Raw genomic sequence first — 14,677 nt, forward strand, 5'->3', positions numbered from 1 at the left:
TTCTGTAATGCTGACTTGCCTGATGGGCGAGCCGGATAATATTCAGGAGGTATGGGCTCTCTCTACCGCCGTTAATACTCACGTTTTCTGCATTATTTCTGTATCAGTATATAGTGTAGACCCTGTTCACTTCCGGAAACCATAAAAAATAAAAAAAATACATAAAATTATTCCCTGGACCTGAGACACACACCTCCCTTTATCACATACAGCATGACTGATTATTTAGAAGCAGTGCCACGGCCTCGGGCTGGTTTGCCGTTAAGCAGTACGTAAGTAGTGTTAGGTTAGGATAGGATAGGTTAGGTTAGGTTAGGTTAGGTTAGGATAGGTTAGGTTAGGATAGGTTAGGTTAGGTTAGGATAGGTTAGGATAGGTTAGGTTAGGTTAGGCACAAACTATTTTTTTCTGGGTAATTTGTGGTGTTTTTTTCATGTGGAGATGGTTTTTTTCCGGAAATATTAGGATTGTGACTTGATCAAGAAAATTGAAATAGCCCCTTTCCTAATAGTTTCCGGAAAAAAGACTATCTCCACTTGAAAAAGCACCACATTTTACCTAGAAAAAAATAGTTTGTGCCTGGAAATTCGAGAGCCCACATCTCCTGAATTATTACCGGCGAGCCTCCCATAACCCACTTAGCCAGGGGGGTACCTCTTTGGCCGACTGGTAAAGGAGTGGCTCTCCCGTTACGCTTGTCGCGGGTTCGATCCCCGGCGCCGGCAAACCTTTCCTTGTCTGCATTAATTTCTCGTTTTCGGTGGTCGTGTGGGAGTGGAGAAAAGAGAAAATTCTGGCATTTCACTGGTGGCAAGGCGGTGGCATCCTCTCCTGTGGTTCTGTTGTGTCACCCCGAGAGGGTAACAGATAGAGTGATGGCCCATGCTCTCCGAAGTTCATAGAAAAATGGGCAACTCAACACACAGAAATTAATTTAAATGGGAATAGGGAGATGTTTAATGCTGACTTGCCTGATGGGCGAGCCTCCCATAACCCACTTAGCCAGGGGGGGATACCTCTTTAGCTGACTGGTAAAGGAGTGGCTCTCCCGTTACGCTTGTCGCGGGTTCGATCTGCAGCGCCGGCAAACCTTTCCCTGTCTGGATTAATTTCTCGTGTGTTTCGTTACACGCGGTGGTCGTGTGGGAGTGGAGAAAAGAGAAAATTCTAGCATATCAGTTCTACCGGCAATCCTTGTCTCGGTCAACTGCATGCAGCAAGTCCTGGCAGATACAAGGTAAGAAATTTATCACCAGGAGTGTGTGTGACGCTCTCAAATGATGCCTCAGAAGGAAAAAGGGAAATTGGTTATATTAACGGGCCCATAGCTCGATTCCTACCTCACGAAGTACAATTCTGTTGTCATATAAGTCTTCTACTAATCTTCAAATGTATCATTAAACAGTAGTTGACTGTAAAGATCAAAACAAGTGCCTTTATCAGCTAAAAACATCAGGCACCATCAGTTAAAACCTTTGAAAATAGGCTGGATAAGGCGTGGAGATCACAGAGACAAAAACTTGAGCACATGGTAGCCATTGATATTGGGCAAGGGTCCAGACAACTCTACCACGGCGACCACCCAAACGATCGAAGTAAGAGTTATCTCGAGCCAGAGACACAGGCACCTGTACGAGTGCCCTACGCATTATTAATCCAGATCCAGTAAGCCTCTTCCGGAATTCTTCTGTGAGTTTATAGCCCCAACAGCCCAGGTTGCTTGTGGCTGTCAATGTTGTAAAGATATGTCCCTAGGACAAGGGCTAGATCCTGTCAAGCTCACCAGACTTATGCAGGAAGGTCTGTGTACACTTGTGGCCTTGGAAAGGAGTGTTAGCACAGCTGAGGTAGGCCTCCACTGGTTCCACCAATTTCTGTCCTTTGGGTGACTTCAGGGAGGGTGTTGTGGTGCCAGCTTGTGTATCCTGGTATTGGCAGCTCATCCGGGAGTTCACTGAGCCATTTGTGTAGCTTGTGTTTCATGCTGTCCACTGATGTTCTGGTTAAGCCTCGGATCTCCTTTGGCAGGCAGTACAAGAGGCATGCTCCAACATGCTGAGTGGCTTGCCTCCTAACTTGCCTCATGAAGGTACTGAATGCAGGTCTTGATGGTCCTCTTTTTCCAGATCACATTAGGATTCCAGGAACTCCAGCTTTATGTGATAGCCCACAGTGTTCACACTAACACTGCTAATAAACACCATACAAAATAATAATGGCAAAAATTTCATCCTCTCCGATGTCCCCTTTTTGTTTCTGTACTTTGAGCACACTAAATTGATGTACATTAGAATTATTAATATGTATAGGTATTTCTGTACTCAGTTTAATTGATTTTTATATTTTTTTCAGTTTTTTCAAGATGTCTGGCATGAATTCCAAGAAACAGCCCACAATCTCGAAGTTTTTTGCCTCCATGAACAGAGGAGGAGCAAAAAACTTCACCACAGATGAGGAGAAGAAAGAGAAAAATCATGTCCAGGTGGCAGAGGTAAATTTCAATGTCTTTACTAACTCCAGATACCAATACCAATATATATTCCCATTTCTTAGGATAACTTTAGTAGTGTTACAGTAGTATTACAAGTAGCTATTACAGTAGTTAATCTTTTATCACCCTCAAACCTGTAGGTCAGTGTATCTCCGGCCATCAAGCGAGCCAACAGCAGCAGCAAGGGAGGCAGAGGAGGCAAAAGCTCAGCAAAGAAAGCAAAGATCGAGAATGACAAGAACAGTCCCCCTTCCTCCTCCCCAACCCAGAACGGCAGCCCCAAGAAGAGGGAGCTTGGAGCGTGGACAAAAACAAGACTCAATGCTTTTTCTTGTGGTGAGTAGAGTTTTTTTGCCAATTCATAAACAACCTTTTAATTATATCAGAAAAATTGCAGGATAACCTCATCATTTTAGCCTGAGAATAGTAGATTTGATAAGACACTTTTGTTTTGTGGTGTTATTCGATATGCAAACAAGAAGTACACCTCCCAAAGTCTTTTAATGGACTTCTTACTATAAACAAAATATGTGAAGGACAAAAAAGAAAATAACACTCCATTTTATTGTATTCCTGGAGAGTGTTGGATGAGTCTAGGAAGGGCAGGATGGTGGTGGTTTGGATACGGATAAATTTTATTCTTCTCCCACTTACATCCACCTCATTCTTTTTCCTCAGATCCAGAGCCTGAGGAGAATGGGGTAACCTCTATGGACGTGGATGAAGTGGAGTCGTCACTAGAAACTTCCCAAAAGAATGACAAGAATGGTGTTGGGAGCAGACTGGATTCTTTCAAGTGAGTAACACCTCCTTCTTTTCTAACCTCAACGAGATATATATTACAAGTGAAACCAACATCTTGCCCTAACCTTTTGTATTGCAGTATAACACAAGGCTGCTTACACAATATAGTAGTGGAATCTACATTAATATAAAAGCATTCAGTTTGTCATGTCATTAGTATTTAACAGAATAGATCGGTCAATCTTTCCCAGGAACACAAACAACAGCAGCACCAGTCAATCTTCGTCTGCTAGGGGTCTGTCCTCCTTCAAGGCTGCTCCTCAGACTGCTAGCGTTCGGATGAAACTGACCCCCCTGGAGCAACAGGTGGCGGACATCAAGAACAAGCAGCCTGACGTCCTGCTGTTTGTCGAGTGTGGCTACAAGTACAGGTCTGTGCCTCCCTGTGTGCTGTGTCTTAGAGCATCTTACAAGCTCTCAGTCAGTCAGTCAGCAATTCTTGGACATCACATTTATTTAACAAGGCATCAAAGACAACCAAGTCTCACTGTAGGTTTCTGTCAACGTCTTAAAGATTCCCAGTCATTTGTTAATTTGTGTGTCTCCCTAGTGAATATTTCTTGACCTGAATACTTTCCTAATAAATCACTTTTTTTTTTCCAAGTTCCCTAAACAACATTTATCTCGTGATTTAAAGTTAACATTTGTGCTGCTATCATTTACACTCAACCCTCGATTTGCCAGACCTCCATTTGCCGGATTTCGGATTTGCCGGACAAGAGTCCGTGGGGTAAAAAAAAAAAAAAAAAAAAAAAAGTCCGGGACAAGTCGATTTCAAACTACCGCGCCAGACAAAGTTCGCAAATCGGGCACTAGATGGCAGCGCGGGCGGACATACACGTCTAGTACTGGACTGTACACAAGTCTGCCGCGTCACACGAGTGTTGTGCTTACGTGCTTGTCGTGGATACACCTCTTCTTCACAACGATGCCACCCAAAAACCCACCAAAGAAAGTAACCATGCGAGGTGTAGTCCGGGGGTGGGTTGTGTTTCCCGGACATATATAGGGTAAAGTCCGGCAAGGGGGTAGACCCCCGGACATTTTCCATTGCTGGACATTTGCCATTCCCGGACAAGCTCTTCCCTTTTAGTCCGCAAATCGAGGTTGAGGTACGGAATTGTGACATCACATATTCACTCTACAAGCAAACAATCAAAGGCATCCATTGGAAGATATATTCATGTCAAAATCTGATTCAATCTCACGCATTACAGGTTTTTTGGCAATGATGCAGCCATTAAATTGCTGCTAAAGGAACTGAACATCATTGCTCACCTGGACCACAGCTTCATGACGCCAGCATCCCTACACACCGCTAGGCGTGTATGTACGCCCGGCTGGTGGCCAAAGGTGTGTGCTCTGGGCAGGTAACAGAGGGGAGGCATGAAAGCAAGACAAAAAGAATCAAATAATCAAAATAATGAATGTTTTCCAATCTTATTTTAACAGCACAGCCCTTCATAGAATAATGCAGATTGAGTAATGCTTTTTTTTTTCATCTTCTTTTTTGTCACCTCTAGTGAAGGATTTTTTCACATATGCAGGCCATGATATATAGATACATAGCAATTATTTGGAATGGATGCATATAAGTAAGGTTCATACTTTAAAATAACAAGGAAAATCATCACGAGGGAGCATAAGAGATATTAACACTGGACAGACCATCAAGTCATTACACAGACAAGAAGAAGGTGAGCAAACCACTAATGTTTCCTTTCCTCTCAGGTACAAAGTCGGTGGTGAAACAGACCAACAGCGCCCTCAAAGCTGCAGAGGGAACAAGACGGCACCCTTCGACGGAAACTGACGGCATTGTACACTCGCCCACCCTGATCGGGAGGACGTGACCCTGGTGTGGGCGGGCAGGCCTGGAGGATGGGGACGTGTCGGGAGGGACCAATGGCCGCTATGCTCCTGGTGCTGAGTGAAGTGAAGGGCTCCTCGGGAAAGACGGCGCTGTTGTCATCTCCATAGTGGTAAGTATATCTTTTGGGCACTCATTTCTACTTTCTTTATAGGACCAGCAATTAGCAAGCTTTTCTAGTTTTTTTTTTTTTTTTTTTTTTTTTTTTTTTTTTTTTGAGCTGCTTTACTGTAAAAAAAATGTTATCTATCCTTTATCTTTTTGTTATTAGAATGTTCAGCTGGGTAATAATCCCCTTCCATGCTTCTTGGCTTATTAATAACTAACAACAGGAAAAAAAAAAAAGTCATGTGAAAGAACTGCGTGTTGCTAAGTGTAGCCCGTCCTCTTTGTTGGCTAGGAACAAACTAACTCTGTCCTGGGAGTGCATTAGATGACAGGGACGCCACTTGGTAGATAAAGGAACAGAGGGATGCACCTAGCTAGAGTCCTATTACTAGATTATTTGTGTTGTGTGCTTCCAGGCTGATTTATTAAACATTCCAGGTATAAGACTTTGTGCCTATCTCCTTTATGAACCAGAATTTATCCATTTTGTTTATCTCATCCCTTCTTAAACACTTTCCCCTTTTCCTCTTCATTACTATATTGTTCGTGTTGTGTGCTTCCAGACTGATTTCTTAAACATTACGCATATAGGACCTCTTGCCTATATCCTTTTTGAACCTGAATTTATCTGTTTTGTTTATCTCGACCCTCCCTATACTTCTTCCTCTGCCTAGCTAGAATCCCTTTGCCATATATTTGGTGTTGTGTGCTTCCAGGCTGATTTATTAAACATTCTGGGTACGGGACTTCTTGCCTATCTCCTTTTTGAACCTTAATTTATCTGTTTTGTTTATCCCTACACTCCATACACACATCTTTCACTTCCTCTGCCCTTATTACTTTATTGTTTGTGTTGTGTGCTTCCAGGCTGATTTATTAAACATTCTGGGTACAGGACTTCTTGCCTATCGCCTTATTAGCCAGAACTTATCCATTTTGTTTATTTCAACCCTTAAATGCTACCTCCTCCAGGCCATCCAGCCCAGCACGGGGGACATCATTTATGACACGTTCGAGGACTCCAAGACAAGGACAGAGCTGTTGAACCGTCTGGACCACCTGCAGCCCGTGGAAGCCGTTGTGTCACCCAGCACCTCGGAGCTCACCACTACCACCATCACCACATCAGCCACCAAGTTAGTAAGACGGAAGTTGTGTTAGAATTGGCTTTTTTTATTTTTTTTTTATTTATTTTTTTTTTTTATTTCCCCCACCATAGACTCAAGGGCTAATGCAACAGAGATTAGCACCGAGGCCATGTGCAGCTGTATCGTATGATTCCAACTTTACTTACTTTTTACCATGAAGCTGTTTCCTTACTGTAAGAAATAGAAAAAGTTGGGGAAGGGGACATAAACCTAAAGTGACACTGAGCTTGTCTTGTGTTGGTTGGTAAAGGAGAATGAAAATACAATTGGCAAAGAAGAAAGAAAATACAGATAACTAGAGTTTGATTGTGAGATATGTAACAGATGAAGAAAGTTATGTGCAGGGATATTTTTTATTTATTTATTTATTATTTATTTATTTATGTGGGTGCTTTTAAGTGAGGTGTGTAGATTAGCAAACATATTATAAGTTAGTCGTGTATATTACCATGAAACAAGCATAATTACATCACTTTGCCCCTCGTTGCACTCAGGAATGACGACTGCATCCGAATTGAGCGCCTGGACGAGAGCAAGTTTGACTACAGCAACTCACTCAAGCTCATCGTGACCCTGTTTGAAGACGAGGAGGAGAAGGTGAAGCACATCTCCTGTCTTCCGTCCAGTGTGGTTGGCTGTCTCGGTGCCACGCTGCAGTACCTAGCCGAGTTCAAGCTCGATGGCATTGTGAAGATGGCCGGGTGAGTCAAAGAAGTGTCCTTTCCCTCTATGATGACTATTCACTAATGGCATCCACCTCTATTTTTCTTTACTTCTGCTAAGAGGCTCCAACGTTGCCAGATTGTCGTACTCTGCCTCTTATGTTTGCCGATTTCCGACCCAATAACTACCTTCATATATGTTTATCGTTGAACCTGTTAGCAGCGACGGGCCAAATTTGGGGCTTTACCATGTACCAGCGACGGGCCAAATTTGGGGCTTTACCGTGTACCAGTGACAGGCCAAATTTGTGGCTCTACCATGTACCAGCGATGGGCCAAATTTGTGGCTTTACCATGTACCAGCGACGGACCAAATTTGTGGCTTTACCGTGTACCAGCGACGGACCAAATTTGTGGCTTTACCGTGTACCAGTGATGGGCCAAATTTACGTCTGTACCGTGTACCAGCGACGGGCCAAATTTGTGGCTTTACCATGAACCAGTTACAGGCCAAATTTGTGGATTTACCGAGTACCAGCGACGGGCCAAATTTGTGGCTTTACCGTGTACCAGCGACGGGCCAAATATGGGACTTTACAGTGTACCAGAGAAGGGCCAAATATGTTGCTTTACCGCAGTACCAGCCATGACGGCCATATTTGTGGCTTCAATGGTACCAGCGACGGGCCATATTTGTGGCTTTACCGTGTGCCAGCGACGGGCCAAATTTGTGCCATGATAAAGACCCCCCAAAATAGATGATCCATAAACTGATCACAAATACATTGATACATATTATGAAATGGTTTGCATGAGTGAAGATTTTTTTCTCATTTTTCTCGCTTAGAGGGACCTTTAAGAAACATGGTCCCTGCAGCTACCAGGTTAAATGTTTAATTATTGGTGTTTCTTGGCAATAGTTGTGGGTCAAAAAACGGTAAATATGATGCTCTGAGTACGAGTAATCTGGCAACGGTGCTCATGGCCTGTACGCCACAAAAGTCACTCAGCAGCTTGTGGCATAGTGTTCTAAGTGTGTATATTGACAGCCTAGAGAAGGGTTCAGTGCCTTGTGCCTGTGAGTGTTGAGTCTAGCTAAACGGTTAACAATAGCTGGTTGTGTGATGTGTTCAGTGTTTAGTATGAAAACCTGTATTTGTAGAGGATGATTTTCTTGGTTTCTTTTACTCCTACATTGAAGAAACAATTTATACTTGTGCTGTTCTTTCTATTTGTCCATATTTATGTTCATTCTCACGTGGATATTTTATTTGGTGACATTTTAGAAGAAAAGTTACTGTTTTCTGTGGTTCTCATAATTACCAAACCATTAAGTAACGTATTCCTACACCCCCCACAGTTACCAGTGCTCTCTTCTTGCAGTTCCATTCGTAAGTGGTTTGTTTTCAAGATATTTGCAGGACATTCAGAATGCAAAGTAATGTTTCCTTTGGTCCTCACAGTTACCATTCTCCTCTTCCAGGTCCATCGAGAAATACAGCTCCAGCCGTCACCACATGCGCCTCTCGGGGGCCACACTGCGTAACCTGGAGGTGCTGGCCAACGCATCAGACGGGGGCACCAAGGGCAGCCTCTTCTGGGCCCTGGACAACACACAGACAAAGTTTGGGTCCAGGTGAGTTCTGATTTGCATTGCTATTTTTCATCATCATCAGTACCTCATATTCCACATAAGCAAGCATGGGTGATAAAGAATGCCTTAATGAAGTTTGATATGGTGTGTTAAATGGCTTTTGAGGCTGCCAAAGTTTGCAGTCTTGGAAGGAAAACTTTATGGGTTGTATTATAAGACATTTTGCCACCCAAGGACACATATTTGACAAGGCTTTCATAGGAGTTGTGGGCATTTCCAGGAGTAGTTTTATGACCCTGGTGGTACTTTGACCCTTCTTATGTATTGTGAACTTAAAGAAACACTCATTAGAACCCGACTGACCCCCCCTTTGGCCTTCAGAAATAGCTGATGTGAGAAGCAAAAGTGTCTTACAATATCGACCTATATCACCATGGAATGTGAAAAAAAAGAGAAAATTTCCTCATATTACAGGCTGCATCATACTGTTATTATCTTCTTTTTCCCTTTCCCCCAAGGTTGTTGAGGCGGTGGGTCACACAGCCTCTGCTGGAAGCGGGAGAGATCAAGGAGCGGCAAGACATGGTGGAGGAGATGATGACCTCAGACGCCCCAGTGCTGGTAAAGCTGAAGTCTGCCCTCTACAAGCTGCCAGACTTTGAGAGGGCCATCACCACCATTTTCCATAAGAAGGTAACCCAGCAGAATGAAGTAGAAATGGCTATCTATACTTAACCCGGTAGCAGCAGGGATCATGTTTCTTAATGGTCCCTCTAAGCGAGAAAAATGAGAAAAAATCACCCCTCACACAAACCATTTCATAATATATATCAAAGCATTTGTGATCAGATTATGTATTATCTATTATGGGGGGTTTATATCATGGAACAAATTTGGCCCGTCGCTGCTACACGATAAAGCCACAAATTTGGCCCGTCGCTGCTACACGATAAAGCCACAAATTTGGCCCGTTGCTGCTACCGGGTTAAGATAGTCAATTTTCTTGTCTAAGTTAGCCTTTGTTTGTAGTCCTGTCTAGTCCAGTAATAGACATGGGACAAGCTTCTAATATGCTTCCCACTCTGTTGTCTTTGTTGAATTCTTTGTGTTCCATGATTTGCTTCTGTTTTGTTTCCTGTATTTACCACTATCACTTGTATGTGGTATCCATTGAGTGCCTTGTGAGTTCCTTGTGTTGCTGTTTTTCTTTGTTTTCTGGATGTCAGTATTTATCACTTCATATGTCCGTAACTTTTTTATCGAGAACATTCTGTGTTCTTTGTGTTGTTGCTATTCTGCTTGGTGTCTAGTTTGATCACCTAGTATTTATGTTACTTTATCCTTTTTAATAATTCCACAGTGCAGCCCCCATGAGTTCTGGCTGGCAGTGCAAGGCCTCAGCCGCCTCCACTCCGAGCTGTCAAGAGTTGGAGGGAACGTGAGACAGTCTCACCTCCCTGCCTCGTGGAGCTCCTCCGGACGTATGGATGGGCTACAACGTCGAGGCCTACGCAGCTAATATTAACGAGGCCAGTGCAAAGTGAGTTCCAGGGAGGAGGCTTAACCACCACTAGGGTTGTGTGGTTCAGTTTTAGGAAAGCAGTTGTATTTTATGTGCACATGGGGCAGTGAATGCTTGAAGTTCTATTGTGTGTCTGTATCTGGCAGTAAAAATCTGTTAATATGGATTCTACTGGTCCAGAAGCAACATTTGTCAACACCCACCTGTTAGCTCATGAGGGATTGTTATTGTCCCGGCCTTTTATATTCACTCTCCTGTTACTCTTTTATTGTTCATATCCATGTCTGCTCATCGAGGGGACTCTATTTGGGTCTATAGCATTTCTGTAATTTTCCCTTGGTGCCCTTTCATGAATCTCAGTGGTAATAATAATAATAATTTGGACTAATGGCTGGTCCAGTTCTATTCACATTTTCACATTAGCTAACTTCTACTGTGGCTCACCCGATGATTTTTATTTATTTGATTTGAAGTCCCATGTTTTGAGTAGGTTTAGTGTGGCTATCAATTATTTTATTATTAATTGCTTTCTTTTATATAATTTCTATCTTTCAGAGAAGGCAAGAAAACTACACTTCTGAGGGATTTCTCAGAGTACCCAAATGTTATAGCGAGGCAGCAGGAAATAGCAGATATGGAGCAGAAGCTGAATGGTCTTATTCCGGATATTGCAAGGGTAGGCATATAAATGGAAACGTCTGTAAATGTCATTGGATGGCTTGTGATTGTGTTTTAAAGCTCTAATACTCTACATGTTTAACCGAGTAGATTCATTCATGTATCATTATTATTATCAGTCTCATGTTTTATGGATGGGTTGTATTGTTTTGCAGACCCTTGGAGTTCCTGCCTTCAAATACACAACAGTGTCTGGCCTCGAAAACTCATTGAAGTCACCAACTCACGCCTCAAAGCTGTCCCCAAAAACTGGTCTAAGATAAGCTCGTGAGTATTTACATTACTCCATCCATTGTTGCTAGATTTCATTATAATGATTTTGCCTAATTCTTCTCTTATTTGAACAGTGAAATGCTAATATCTTTACTTTCTTTCCTTTGGCAGGACAAAAGCAGTCAGCAGGTTTCGGTCTCCTGAGATAGAGAAACACTTCCAGAGGCTACAGCAGCTGAGGGAGCAACTGCAGATGGACTGTCATGAGGTGCGTTGTGTTACTGATGATCACCGTCCTTGTCTCTGATTTCATAATAATGTTGCTGTATTCATTTAGTCAGAATAATATGATGTCAAGTCCTCAGTTATTAGATTGTTTCAGATATGGGAAGAGAGGAAGTGAAGAGTGCAGTGAACAAAGCCTTTCTATACATTATGGGTTGAGTAATGAGGGAATGATTGGCTTTGAATTCTCCAATTAAAGTCTGGAATTCTCTTTACAGGCATGGATAAAGGTACTGGAATCATTCTCCAGCCACTACCATCGCCACCGCCAGGCTGTGAGGTCCCTTGCTACCCTGGATGCCCTGGTGTCCCTCGCTGCTGTGGCCAAAGCTCAGGGCTACTGCCGACCCACTCTGTCAGAAAAGGGGAGTGGCGGGGCGATGCTGAAGATTGTGCAGGGCCGTCACCCGGTGGTTTGTCAGATTCAGACAGGGGACTAGCAGTATGTAGCCAACGACACCAACATGGAGGTGGTGTGGGTGTATAAAGTGTGTCTGGGGCATAATATCCACCAGCTAGCTTGTTCCCTCAGCCCTGTCACCTCCTGGAGTCATTGCTGATTAGCTAATGATATGTATGTAGTCTTTGATAGAAAAAGATACTTAATTCAAGTTATATCTCATAGTTATGTTAAGTATGATTTATTTACATAGAAATGGTTGTAACCGAGTCATTGGATATATTTGTGACCACTGCTATGCTTGGTAAAGGGCAAAGGAGGAGGTCAGGTCTGGTGACACTTGTTGGGAGGCAGCCACTGTAGTAAAATGGTGCAGCAGAGAAGGTCATATTTAGCTCTTTGGGGCAACTTTTCTTTGAACAGGTAAGTACATCCTGGCAAAAGATAAATACACAATCCTGGTAATTTGATAACCGGGTAACTTTAAACCATGAGGTGAAAGTACTGTCATTCATTCTTTGCCACAGGTTGATGGGGAGCGCGTGATGCTTGTAACAGGGCCAAACATGGGTGGCAAGTCATGCTACATGCGGCAGGTGGCCCTCATCGCCCTAATGGCCCAGATGGGAAGCTTTGTGCCAGCCGAGTCAGTTGACATGACCATTCTGGATGGCATCTATACAAGGTAAATGGAAGGCTGCAGCGAGTGAGAACAAGATAGCATCCTTTACCTCTATCTTTATTGTAGCAACTGATATTTGATGTTAGCCACCAAGGAACCCCTCCAGTATCTGTTCTTCACAATTTATGTTAAGGATCAATATTTTTTTCCTCCAAATATATCTTTCCTATCCCCTCCAACTCAGTTTATCAGGACTCCACCCAAACCTGTTCTTCTTTTGACCTTATCCTTCTCTCCCAGGATGGGCGCTGCAGACGAGATCTTCTCTGGACGCAGTACATTCATGGTGGAGGTTGGGGAGACAGCTGACATAATGCGAGAGGCCACCAAGGACTCTCTGGTGATCCTGGATGAGCTTGGCCGCGGCACCTCAACACATGACGGTGTAGCAGTGGCCATGGCAGTCCTGGACCACTTCCTTAACCGTGTTGGCTGCCTCACCATCTTTGTCACCCACTACCTCCCCCTCACCGACTTTGGCCGCATCTACCCATCACAAGTGGGCAACTACCACATGGCATTTATTGTGAATGATGAAGAAGGTAAGTTGAATCGTTAAAAAGAGAAAACAATAAGAAGAGTGATGCAAGAGTTTTAGTATATGAGGAGTGTGTATGTAGGTTGTACTATCTAATGATGCAGTAATTCCAGTAATATCCTTTCTTCCCTTCTTTAACTTAACAGAGAACAATGGAGTAGAGGCTGTGACCTTCCTGTATCAGCTGACCTCAGGGAGTGCCGGCCAGAGCTATGGCCTCAATGTGGCCCGCCTGGCCGAGGTGCCCCAGCCCATCCTCGTCCGGGCCTCCGAGAAGTCAAGTGAACTGGAGAAAACTTGCATTTCTAAGAGGTGAGTGACAGGACATGCTCAGGCCTGCTCCTTTTGTCTGTGTGTTTAAGTGTGTGTATTTGTTATTGACTTCAGGTTTGTGTGCTAATTCGTACACATCATTCCAATTAGTATTCTTTATTCTAAAAGTTGAGCCAAGGCTTGAAAAGTAAATATTGTCAAAATTAAGGAAGCCAATCAATCCTTAGTTTGTTTACAGTCACCTGGACTTTGCATTTTAGAGATTTCTAAGGGCACAGTTGTATTCTCTTACTGAATCTTCTTTGCATTACAGGAAAAGAATAGAGCTCTTCCAGGAGTTAATGACGACCAAAGACACTGAGGAACTGCGGCAGCAGCTGACAGTACTGAAAAATATGAATGAGGGAATAGATAGTGGAGTGGAGAGTGGATAGTGGAGTGTCTTAAGTTTCTCCCTCTAACTTCAGCAAGACTGAAGTGTTTAAAAAGTACAAGTGAAAGGTGGTAGGGGGCTCAGTGAGATTAGGTAAGGGAAGCTGAAAGTGGGAGATACTTAAGGGTAATATTGTAGGAGGAACTGAAGAGGCAAGAGTATTGTAAGGGGAAATAAACTGTACATAAAATCAACTCATGGGTAAATAGATATTGTAGTGGGAGTTAGCTTGACATGAACAAATGAAGAAGGACTTTTTTGTGGCCATCTTATGTAAGGAATTAAATCTAGTAGACAACAAAGTAGATCAGAGGAAGTAAAGGTGTCGGTGAAGAATAAAACCATTCAGGGAATTTTGGGATGCCTAGCTGAATCATCATGAAAAATTCTGAATCCATAATTTTACCATGAGAATCTTCCCTAGTAGACTTAAAGTAACTACAAGCCATTAATTTCAATTCACAATAGTTATCAATGGGACATTTTGTTGGTCAATTGGAGACATTAGTCATTTTTACTTTGTGTATCCACTTTTTTGGTCTCTCTCTCTCTCTCTCTCTCTCTCCCCAAAAATGTCATCATTACATTATATACCATCATTTTCATTATCACTGCCATCATTAGTTTCACTTCACATCATTAACCAAGTGGTGGAAATCTCTCTCTGGTGTGTTGTAGTTTGTCTTCATGGCATGCTGTGTTTTGTGGAATGAATTCATGTACTAATAATTGCAGACTGATGATTACTAGTGCAAGGGTTACAGTTTGTTTTAATAAATATAATCACGATATGACCATTGTTTTCTTCACTCCCATGTCGCGCTGTAACATTAGTGCAGCCATGCAGAACAGAAGCTGCTGGGAGAAGAAGTAGTTGGTGGAGGGCACATTTATGAAAGCAATTTGATTCCTGTGTTTTCAAGTACCTGTGTATATTGATTTCCCCAGTGAATAGAAGCCATCATACCAGTGTAGC

The 14,677-nt window shown here is 42.9% G+C and overlaps 2 protein-coding genes across 2 annotated transcripts; both read left to right on the forward strand.

Moving 5' to 3' along the window:
• The first annotated feature begins 1,090 nt into the window (after positions 1 to 1,090).
• On the forward strand, positions 1,091 to 4,669 carry LOC126982840 (DNA mismatch repair protein Msh3-like). Its single transcript, XM_050835113.1, has 6 exons — positions 1,091 to 1,237; positions 2,353 to 2,491; positions 2,632 to 2,827; positions 3,170 to 3,287; positions 3,487 to 3,666; positions 4,513 to 4,669. The coding sequence occupies exons 1-6, from the start codon at positions 1,212 to 1,214 to the stop codon at positions 4,667 to 4,669; spliced, it is 816 nt and encodes a 271-aa protein (XP_050691070.1). The 5' UTR covers positions 1,091 to 1,211.
• Positions 4,670 to 5,176: 507 nt separating this feature from the next.
• On the forward strand, positions 5,177 to 14,472 carry LOC126982841 (DNA mismatch repair protein Msh3-like). Its single transcript, XM_050835114.1, is given in 16 exon segments — positions 5,177 to 5,230; positions 6,246 to 6,409; positions 6,916 to 7,122; positions 8,567 to 8,719; positions 9,196 to 9,370; positions 10,038 to 10,171; positions 10,173 to 10,217; positions 10,755 to 10,875; positions 11,033 to 11,078; positions 11,081 to 11,144; positions 11,262 to 11,358; positions 11,594 to 11,845; positions 12,303 to 12,460; positions 12,698 to 12,999; positions 13,142 to 13,307; positions 13,582 to 14,472. Coding segments are annotated over 16 exon segments (2,259 nt in total). The 3' UTR covers positions 13,703 to 14,472.
• The last annotated feature ends 205 nt before the right edge of the window (positions 14,473 to 14,677 follow it).

This window comes from Eriocheir sinensis, chromosome 52 (assembly GCF_024679095.1).
Source record: "Eriocheir sinensis breed Jianghai 21 chromosome 52, ASM2467909v1, whole genome shotgun sequence".
NCBI classification, from domain to species: domain Eukaryota; kingdom Metazoa; phylum Arthropoda; class Malacostraca; order Decapoda; family Varunidae; genus Eriocheir; species Eriocheir sinensis.